Consider the following 11,241-nt stretch of genomic DNA (forward strand, 5'->3'; position numbering starts at 1 on the left):
AGATTTTTTTTTTCCCGCTAAATTATTTTGGCGTCTCGCCCTCCTCGCTACGCCTTGGAGCCAATCAGATTTGGTTCCTCCCTAGCCACGTGACGCGAGATTTTTTTTCCCGCCAAATGTTTTGTGACTCCTTTCCCTCGGCCAGGCGCCGTTTTGAAAGTCGTGAGGTGCGGTTTTGAATTTTTTTTTATTTTGGAGCAGAAATTGACGACGATGACGACCCCCCAGGGGTGCGAGATCGCCTCTCGTGAGGGAAAACGTGAGGTAAAAAGTGGCCTCAAATGTCCAGCCCGTGATTCGCAGATAGTTTACAAATGCACTGTTGAATTTATGGGCAGTGTTGGGTCAATGGGCGCGGTGCTGAGTCTATGGACATTGACAAAATACAAACGATTTAATTTGTGAATAATAATGTAGCCTGGTTATTAAGTATGGTAAGTGTACTGACAGTCTATAATGTAGACTGTAGCCTGGTTATTAAGCTGAGTGAGTGTACTGACAGTCTATAATGTAGACTGTAGTAATGGTTATTAAGTATGGTGAGTGTACTGACAGTCTATAATGCAGACTGTAGTAATGGTTATTAAGTTTGGTGAGTGTACTGACAGTCTATAATGTAGACTGTAGCCTGGTTATTAAGTATGGTGAGTGTACTGACAGTCTATAATGTAGACTGTAGCCTGGTTATTAAGTATGGTGAGTGTACTGACAGTCTATAATGTAGACTGTAGCCTGGTTATTAAGTATGGTGAGTGTACTGACAGCCTATAATGTAGACTGTAGCCTGGTTATTAAGTATGGTGAGTGTACTGACAGTCTATAATGTAGACTGTAGCCTGGTTATTAAGTATGGTGAGTGTACTGACAGTCTATAATGTAGACTGTAGCCTGGTTATTAAGTATGGTGAGTGTACTGACAGTCTATAATGTTGACTGTAGTAATGGTTATTAAGTATGGTGAGTGTACTGACAGTCTATAATGTAGACTGTAGCCTGGTTATTAAGTATGGTGAGTGTACTGACAGTCTATAATGTAGACTGTAGCCTGGTTATTAAGTATGGTGAGTGTACTGACAGCCTATAATGTAGACTGTAGCCTGGTTATTAAGTATGGTGAGTGTACTGACAGTCTATAATGTAGACTGTAGCCTGGTTATTAAGTATGGTGAGTGTACTGACAGTCTATAATGTAGACTGTAGCCTGGTTATTAAGTATGGTGAGTGTACTGACAGTCTATAATGTTGACTGTAGTAATGGTTATTAAGTATGGTGAGTGTACTGACAGTCTATAATGTAGACTGTAGTAATGGTTATTAACCTGAGTGAGTGTACTAACAGTCTATAATGTAGACTGTAGCAATGGTTATTAAGCTGAGTGAGTGTACTGACAGTCTATAATGTAGACTAGTAATGGTTATTGACCTGAGTGAGTGTACTGACAGTCTATAATGTAGACTGTAGCAATGGTTATTAAGCTGAGTGAGTGTACTGACAGTCTATAATGTAGACTAGTAATGGTTATTAACCTGAGTGAGTGTACTGACAGTCTATAATGTAGACTGTAGCCTGGTTATTAAGTATGGTGAGTTTACTGACAGTCTATAATGTAGACTGTAGTAATGGTTATTAAGTATGGTGAGTGTACTGACAGTCTATAATGTAGACTAGTAATGGTTATTAAGTATGGTGAGTGTACTGACAGTCTATAATGTAGACTGTAGCCTGGTTATTAAGTATGGTGAGTGTACTACAGTCTATAATGTAGACTGTAGTAATGGTTATTAAGTATGGTGAGTGTACTGACAGTCTATAATGTAGAATGTAGCCTGGTTATTAAGCTGAGTGAGTGTACTGACAGTCTATAATGTAGACTGTAGCGGTACGTAGCTAACCGTGCTAATTGTGTTCTGGTTGCATTTTGCACAATTATAATAGTACAATATGGCACCAATCTTTAGCACGAATGTTCAGTTTTATCCTGAAAATTCATCTCTGACACTTTCAGTGAATACCTGAAATGATTTTCATTGAGAATGTCAATCTCTTGACGCGTAAGGGGAAAATATCCCGGTGGGTTATGACCACGCGATGCCTCGCATTCACCAAGACAATGCAGTGAATGTGCTGGGGGAAAGTAAGCACATTAAGAGCAAATATCCTAAACAAAAAATGTTTTAATAAAACTTGACCATAACGTACTCTTTGGCTTTTTCGGTGAAGTCACATAACGGCCAGCATGTTTTTTTCCCCTCCAAATGTTTTTGTAATCTGTGCGCATAACCTGATGAAATGAATGACCTCTTTTTTTAAATAACCCACGTGACAGATCCAACTCATCTCTCTTAAACTATAAACTAGTTTTTCTATTTTATTGTACAAGGTAAGACCCACTGAGCTATGTAGCTTTTTTTCACAAGCGACCTGGCCATCACGAATAAAAGCTCAACACAAAGTGACTTCATCGTGTGGAAATGTATCGCAGTTAAATATTTTACATGCGTGATGTTAATTCTAAATCTGGAGGGGGGGAAACCGGAGGAACCAGAAACATCCATGCAACCACGAGGCAGAGACACGCACACTCCAAATATACTACCAGCAGTTCCACTATCAACAACAACAACCGCAGTTCGCCACTAAGTGGCGGTGACATCACCACGACGCTTGTGCCAGGCGATGTGCACCTTGAGGCCACGTGAATTGTCGAACGCCCGCTGGCAGGAGGTCACGGGGCAGACCCAGATGCGACAGGTCGACTGACTGAGACGACTGGCTGATGCACCACCTGTGCCCCCTACTGTGCAACTTGCTGTCCTCAACGGATGGCACCTCAGCCAGCCACTCACAGGGGGTGACTTCCTCCAATATTTGAGGCACCGCAGCCTCAGTAGGGTCATCCCCACTTTGTCCCACGTTGTTTTCCTGGCTGAGGGATTTCCCCTTCCCCAGGACTTCAGGAATGCTCAGAAAATCTGCAAACCTGTTCCTGGGGGTCGGATATTGGATCACCGTTCTTTCCCCTAATGATGGTAATAGGTGTGGCGCTGCAGGTTACTTTTTTGATGGAATTAAAGAGCGGTTTGTGATCGTGGGCCACTGAGGGAGACTCCATCTCCTCAGCAACCCGCGACCACCACCCATTCTTGCAGTGCCTCACGGCTCTCCGAACCTCCGAGCGAAGGCTGCGGTAAGCCTCCTCATTCTCCGACGTGGGATGCTGTAGCCGATGAGAGTGGGCCTGTCGATTTTTCTCAGCCGGCTTGAACACCTCCTGTCAGCCAGGGTCTCTGGGGAGGTCTGGACCGTGTACCCAAAGCAGCCATTGCAGCTACATGAGCTACAGTCCTAAACCTCGCCCATTTCCCCTCGACATCAAGAGGAGTGGGGGACAATGCCAATCCCAGCCGCAAGCGATGATGAAATTCTCGTTTGTAACTTTCATCAGCTAGCTGAGACCATGCCACTAAGGGTTTGAATGGGGTCCTGGGTGTACACCCACCACCGGAGTGGAAGAATTGCAGGTGCATCTTACAGATGACAAGTCGATGGTCAGTGGGCAGATCAGCTCCACGGTAGGTCCTGGTGTCAAGGACATGGGCCCGCATTCGCTGTTCCATCACTATGTAGTCCAGCAGATGATCTTGCTTGGACCCGGCATGCATCCATGATGTGGTGTGGATGCGCCGATGCCGGAACAGCGTGTTGGTAATTACAAGCCCATGGGCTGCACAAAAATTAAGCAGCCTCCTGCCGTTGTTATTGAGCTGGTCTGCCCGATGCCTTCCAATTACTCCAGACCAGGTGCCAGCATCATGACCAACTCAGGCATTGAAGTCACCCAACAAGATGACTCTATCCCGAGGGGCCACTTTAGCCAGCACCTGTGACAGGAGGTCATAGAAGGCATTTGACTCATTGGCCTTGCTTCCATCCCTCCACGGATGTTCGTCTTTGGTGGGGGCATAAGTTACCATGACCACCACTCCTCACCTGTGGTTGATGGGAAGGCGAGCCCAAAGTAGCCTGGGGCTTACAGCTTCCCACACCTCATCACCATGCTCCCACACCCCTTCATTCTTTTATTCAGAAAAAGAGCCACACCCTGTTGTTTGGCAGTCTCCTGCCCCGTGTAGAGGACTGTCCACCCCTCATGGTGGCAGGAGCCAGAGCCGGTCCACAGGACCTCCTTATTACCACAGAGATCCAGGCGGTACCGGTCCAGCTTTTGACAGAGGAGTGGCAGCCTCTCCTCCGCAGTGAGCGTTCGAACATTCCACGTGGCCACACGTAGTGGTTTTTTGTTGTTTTTGGAGGAGCCCCGAGGGGAAGGATTCAGTCTCCTGGCTCCGCCAAATGGGGTTTGGTCAGGAGACGTCATAGACGCCTGTCCCCCCGGGGCGTCCGGCACAAGCTTATTTATAAAATGTTGTGGTCGTGGTTTAGCGGTAATTAATTGGAGGTGGAGGGGTTACCAGCCCCTCACACCTGTCCAGGGCCCCCACTTAGCCACTGTGGTGGTTACAAACGCCATGAGGGGAAAGGCCAATCCGAATTGGCCCTCCCCCCCGGCACTGCCCACGGCAGCGTTGCCCGTCCGGCATCACAAGGAGGTAGGGGGTTGTTTTGCCGGACACCACCACCATTACCACCACTACTACCACCAACACTACCACCACCATTACACCACCACTACTACCACCACCACTAGCACCATTACCACCACCACTTCCACCACTTCCACCATTACCACCACTACTACCATACACTACCATCACTACCACCATTACCACCACTACTACCAGCAACGCTACCACCACCATTACACCACCACTACTACCACCACCACTAGCACCATCACCACCACCACTTCTACCACCACTTCCACCATTACCACCACCATTACCACCACCACCACTACTACCGTACACTACCATCACTACTATCACCACCACCATTACCAACATCACTACAATCACTGACCACCACCGCTACCACCAATACCACCACCACTACCAGGACTTTTGCGTGCTGAATGCTGGAATCTGATCCCGCGTCTCCTCCCTCTCCTCCGGCCCTCCCCCCTCACCAGCGGCCTCCCAGACAGCCTCCCCCGGCCCCGGCCCCGGCCAGGGCCACAGCCGCCCCCTCCGCGAGGGCTCGCTCCTCCTGGCCCATCCGGGTGCCCAAGCGCTCCGCGGACGACGCCGGAGGAGGAGGAGCCGAGTCCCACGCGGCGCCCTCCAAGGTCGCTCGCCCGCTCGGCGACGACGCCGGGGGGCCGGGGCCCGCGCCGGGGCCTCCCCGCCGCGGCCGTCGTCTTCGTCGCCCCGTGACGTTCCGGGCTCTCGAGGGGGGGGGGCGCCGCCGCCGGGAGACTCCGGCGGCGGCGGCACCCCCCCGGGAGAGCTCCCACGGCGGCGGCGGCGGCGGCAGCGGCGGCGCCCGGACGACGCCGACGCCGGGAATCGGCCCGAGGGTCGCCCCGGAGCGCGGAGACGGCGGCGGAGAGTCGGGGCCGGCGCTCGGCGCCGACGAGGCAGCGGGCGAGGAGGCGGCGGAGGAGGAGGCGGAGAGACGCAGGGAGGACGCGGTTGGACCGCGTGCGGCGTGGAAGAGACACTTCGACTTTTGGTGGCAGGGCGTGGGCAGGAGGGGGAGCAGCAGGAGGGGCGGAGGAGGAGGAGCGAGAGGAGGAGGGGAAGAGGAGGCCGAGGCGGCGGCGGAGGAAGAGGAGGAGGAGGTTTTGGCCGGGCGGTCACCGCTAAGCAAGCGGCGGGAGGCAGCGGCGGCGGCGGATTGCCCGGCGGGACCGAATCCCAATCCCTGCCCGGGCTCCTCTACCTGCCGCGCTCCTCCGCCTCCTCCGCCTCCTCCGCCTCCTCCGTCTCCTCCGACGCCGCCGGCTCCTCCTCCGACGCTGCTGGCGCCGGCGGTCGCGGGCAAGCGGCGCTCGGCCCCGCGTGGGGCGACGTTCCACTTCTCCTCGCTGATGCCGCGGCCGCTGGCTGAGCCGCCGCCACCCACCGAGAGGCGCCGGGGTCGCGCCCTGGAGAAGCAGCGGCAGCGACGGAAACAAATTCAGCAACAATACCGGCAGCAGAGAGCGTCGTCATCGTCGTCCAACTGTTGGTCGTTCTCGGACGCATCGTCGTCGTCGTCGTCTTCAACGCCGGAGGAGGTGGTGGAGGGTGACGAGGTGAAGGAGCGGAGGGACGACGAGGAGGGGGAGGTGGTGGTGGAGGGTGACGAGGTGAAGGAGCGGAGGGACGACGAGGAGGAGGAGGGGGAGGTGGTGGTGGAGGGTGACGAGGTGAAGGAGCGGAGGGACGAGGAGGTGGTGGTGGAGGATGACGAGGTGAAGGAGCGGAGGGACGACGAGGAGGAGGAGGGGGAGGTAGTGGTGGAGGGTGACGAGGTGAAGGAGCGGAGGAACGAGGAGGAGGAGGAGGTGGTGGAGTCTACGGGGGGCGTCCGCAGGCTGCTGCTGAAATTTTACGCCAGCCGCCTGCAGCCGAGTGTCGACATAGCACGAGACGATGAGGAGGTGGCGGACGAGGAGAAGGAGGAGGAGGAGGAAGAAGAAGAAGAGGACGAGGAGGAGGAGGAGGGGACTACGGAGATCACGCAGTGCAGCCGATGATGGCGACTGCAAGTCGGGCGACGAGGAGGAGGTGGAGGAGGAGGAGAGGGTGGCGAGTCTCAAGAGGGTGGAGGAGTGCTGGATTCTCAAGCAGATAGACGACATCATGGCTGAGATACACCAGCTGGAGGGGAGATGCAGGGTGAGGAGGAGCAGATGAGGTGTAGGGTGGTGAGGAGGGGCTGGGTGGTGAGGTGTAGGGTGGTGAGGAGGGGCTGGGTGGTGAGGTGTAGGGTGGTGAGGAGGGGCTGGGTGGTGAGGTGTAGGGTGGTGAGGAGGAGGGTGAGGAGACTCCAGGGCAGCGGGTGAGGGCGTTGGGAGTGGTTCACTCGCTCGCTCGGACACAGTCAGTCAGTTACTCACTCAGACACTCACTCAGTCACTCAGTTACTCACTCAGACACTCATTCAGTCACTCGCTCAGTCACTCACTCAGACACTCAGTCACTCATTCAGACACTCACTCAGACACTCAGACACTCAGTCACTCAGACACGTACTCAGACACTCAGTCACTCACTCAGACAGTCACTCAGTCACTCACTCATACACTCAGTCACTCAGACACACACTGACACACACACACTGACACACACACTGACAACAACAACAACCGCCATTCGCCACTAAGTGGCGGTGACGTCACCACGACGCTTGTGCCAGGCTATGTGCACCCTGAGGCCACGTGAAGTGTCGAATGCCCGCTGGCAGGAGGTCATGGGGCAGACCCAGGTGCCACGGGTCGACTGACTGAGATGACTGGCTGATGCACCACCTGTGCCCCCTACTGTGCCAACCTGCTGTGCTTTAGCCACCCGGTGCTCCGCTCGTTTTTCTGAGCGTCGCTCCTCCGCCCTCCGTTGTTGTTGGAGGGCGACTGCCTCCAACTGCCCAGTAGCATCCTTCACGAGCCTCCTCCACAGAGGCCGATCTTGACACCGCTGGTACCAGTCATCGGCAAGTCCACTCAGCTCCACGTCCTCCTGTACCACATCACTCCATCTCTTCTCTAGCCCGTGCCGCGCCCGCCTAGCCCCCTCAATCCGGCCGAACAAAAGCTGTTTCGGCATGCGGTGGCTGGGCATGCGCGCTACATGACCCAGCCATCGCAGCCTTGCCCGCCGGAGGAGCTCACTGATGGGACCTTGCCCAGATCTTTCACACAATCCAGTCTGCTTAAACCCAGGATGGATCGTAGGCAGGCCAGACTAAATGTTTCTAACCGGCGAAGATGTTCCATTAGGGGGGCCCACGTTTCGCAAGCGTAGAGAAGGGAGGGAATGACCGTGGCCAAGAAGACCTGAACCTTAGTGCGGAGCGACAGACCAGGTAGCTTCCACACAGCGTTACGCAACCGATGAAAAGATATTGCCGCTCGACTGATTCGGAGTGAGACCTCTGCAGTTAAACTGGAGCCAGTCATAAGCACACTGCCCAGGTATGGGAAACTCTCCACTCTCTCCACAACTGCCCCACCAACGATTGGGAGTTGTGGGGGTGGAGTGTCCGATGGTACAAAATACCCAGGCAGGTGCTTAGTTTTGGTGGGGCTGATGGTAAGGCCCCACTTCTTAGTGGCACGCTCCAGTCTCAGCAGCAGCGTCTCCAACTCCTCCTCTGACTGAGCAGCTATTACCAAATCATCAGCATACATAACGTGGTTGAGCAATAGGGAGCCATCCCTTGACCGCACCCGGGCATTGATCAGCCTCCCATTATATCTGTACCATATGGAGATTCCCCCGGTACAGCTATTGAAGGCTTCACGAACTACGTGGTCAAAATAGATGTTAAATAATATGGGAGCCAGAGGACATCTCTGTCGCACCCCAAGGTGTACAGGGAATGGCTCTGACTCCCGGCCACGTAGTTTTACCCGGGCCCGCTCACCATCATGAAGGTCCTTAATGATCGTGAGCAGAGGGTCAGGTACTCCAAAAGCACGAAGAACAACCCAGAGCCCAGGCCTACTGATGGTATCATAGGCCTTGACCAGGTCAATAAAGCAGAGAGTTAATCACACACTGACACACACACTGACACACACACACTCAGACAACAACAACAACCGCCATTCGCCACTAAGTGGCGGTGACGTCACCACGACGCTTGTGCCAGGCTATGTGCACCCTGAGGCCACGTGAAGTGTCGAACGCCCGCTGGCAGGAGGTCACGGGGCAGACCCAGGTGCCACGGGTCGACTGACTGAGATGACTGGCTGATGCACCACCTGTGCCCCCTACTGTGCCAACCTGCTGTGCTTTAGCCACCCGGCGCTCCGCTCGCTGTTGTGAGCGTCGCTCCTCCACCCTCCGTTGTTGTTGGAGGGCGACTGCCTCCAACTGCCCAGTAGCATCCTTCACGAGCCTCCTCCACAGATGCCGATCTTGACACCGCTGGTACCAGTCATCGGCAAGTCCACTCAGCTCCACGTCCTCCTGTACCACATCACTCCATCTCTTCTCTAGCCCGTGCCGCGCCCGCTTAGCCCCCTCAATCCGGCCAAACAAAAGCTGTTTCGGCATGCGGTGGCTGGGCATGCGGGCTACATGACCCAGCCACTCAGACACACACACACACTGACACACACACTGACACACACACCATGATACACACACTGACTGGAGGAGGTGGAGCGTGGTCAACACATCTACGCCTGAAACATTTTAGAAAGAAGCGGAGAATACGGAACAACCCACCTGTTGTCCATTTCGATTTCCGCGTTGCCTCTAATCTTCAGTCTTGCTGTGTATCCACCGTCTGCTGGAGCTCACCTTCTATAGCGAGGATATCCATCATCTCCAGTTTGTGTGTCTTTAATAAATTGTCTCGGATATTTCTTGCTGCTCTCTATATCCTTCATACATGCTGCTACATTGACATTAAGGTTTCCGCATGGCCCATGAATCATATTTGCGGTCACTACTGCAAACAGATTTTGGGTCTTCCTCTGGATTTGGAAACTCGGCAGATATAACATCGATTTGGATTGGATGATTTTTTTCTTTCAGCCGGATTAAAATATGAGCGTGGGGAAGTCATCTACATCATTAGACCTCCTTTGCCAGTACCAAAATATAATAATAGGGGTTTTTCCCCTTTTTTCTGGCAACAAAACTGAAACCTTTTTACAAGGATTCATGTCTACTGCATTAACCACAATACCTGCAGTCAAAATGCAAACAAAACACACGCACTATGATAATATATGTGGCATTGTCCTTGAAACCGATTGGTCCACACCAAGGGACGGCTTTCTTTAGAGCCTCGACCCAATTGGTGCTCGACCAGAGGACGCCAAAAGGTTTCAGTTTTGTTGCCAGAAAAAAAGGGGAAACCCCTATGATGTGGAAGTCCTCGTTTCTGCCACTCAGTTGAGTACATCCAGCATCTTGTTTCTCCAAAAAACACGACTCTCAGTGAATGCTCTCGATGAATTTGACTTGCTTTTGTCTGAACACCCTGGCTGTGAAGTCGTATCGACGGCTGGGTGTCTGGCCGAATGAAAGTTATTACTTTTTTTGTTTTATCTGAGGCCAAGTTGGATTACATGTAAAGGTAATAAATAAGTCGGGGACATCCATACGCTCGAACGTATGACATGGCACCTTGAGCATATTCGTGCATGCGTCTAGGGCTTCCTGTGAACGTAGCAGACGCCTGGATGCTACGGGGGGGGGGGGGGGGGGGGGATGATGTAGCGCCATGTTGGGCTGTATGCGTATTACCACGGGAGCTGACCTGTAATAGCGGACATGCGTCAACAGGGGGTGGTGTACAGACCAGGTGGGACGAACAGGGCCCCCAGACCCCAAGAGGGGAGGGGGGGGGGGCTGAGGGATGTTCCAGGGCCCCCTAGAGAGTTCCAGAAGGCTTGGCCAGGGGCAGAGAGACCCTGGAACGGGGATAAAAGCCGGACCCCTGAACGGGTTTGGCGGTCCTTGTCCACCTGAAGCTCTGAAGAAGACTCTGAGCACTACCCTGAAGACTCTGAAGACCCTGAAGCGAAGAGCCCAGTGACCCTGGCTAGGGTCGGGTTCAGACATAACCAGTGTAGGGTTAGCGCTAGAACCAGAGTAAGGGCACCGTAGTGTGGAGGGACTGCCTCCTGAGGTTATCGGCTGTGAGGGGTCGTCACCCCTCTGTGCTGTGGTTCCCTTGTTGAATAAACGTGTTGCCTCTAGCGAACCGTCTCGCCTCGTCTTGGGCCCACTGCACGTGTAACCTGTGGTAATGAAACCTCTTGTCGCAAAAAATTAGCGGCGTGTGAAAGTGAAAGGTGTTAGCGGAGTAATAATAAATGTTGATTTAAAGCTTTCGTGACTGCAGGGATTCATATTTGCAGCCAGCTATGGCTCTAGGGTTTGGTGTTACATGTTATTTATGTAGTTTATTGTTAAAAGTTCGGTCACAGTCCATATGATCACGGTTACATTGCATTTATGGCTCTATTTTGGTGATTTCGAAAACGTTTTTTTGGTTTGGCCATGTTTTTGTTTATTGTAGCACGGAGTTAGACTGATGGCCTTAATCTTAGTTGTCTTGTGGTTGTTGTTGTTGTTGTTTGACTTGCATCCCACTGGGATTTTTGCACACAGCGT

The 11,241-nt window shown here is 53.0% G+C and overlaps 1 protein-coding gene across 1 annotated transcript; it reads left to right on the plus strand.

Annotated features, from left to right (window-relative positions):
* Positions 1 to 132: 132 nt before the first annotated feature.
* On the plus strand, positions 133 to 10,601 carry LOC142918208 (uncharacterized). The gene is made up of 3 exons (XM_076062338.1): positions 133 to 264; positions 5,091 to 6,251; positions 10,596 to 10,601. Exons 1-3 carry the CDS (start codon positions 214 to 216, stop codon positions 10,599 to 10,601), a joined length of 1,218 nt encoding a protein of 405 aa, XP_075918453.1. The 5' UTR covers positions 133 to 213.
* Positions 10,602 to 11,241: the final 640 nt, after the last annotated feature.

This window comes from Petromyzon marinus, unplaced genomic scaffold, assembly GCF_048934315.1.
Source record: "Petromyzon marinus isolate PM22_M1 ecotype Great Lakes invasive population unplaced genomic scaffold, UKy_Petmar_22M1.pri1.0 PM_G_Scaffold_57, whole genome shotgun sequence".
Classification (NCBI taxonomy): domain Eukaryota; kingdom Metazoa; phylum Chordata; class Hyperoartia; order Petromyzontiformes; family Petromyzontidae; genus Petromyzon; species Petromyzon marinus.

Coding starts and splice junctions, on each gene's coding strand:
- LOC142918208 (XM_076062338.1), top strand. CDS start 214: ATGACGACCCCCCAGGGGTGCGAGATCGCCTCTCGTGAGGGAAAACGT. Junction 265..5,090: donor CTCGTGAGGGAAAACGTGAG/GTAAAAAGTGGC, acceptor CCCCCTCACCAG/CGGCCTCCCAGACAGCCTCC.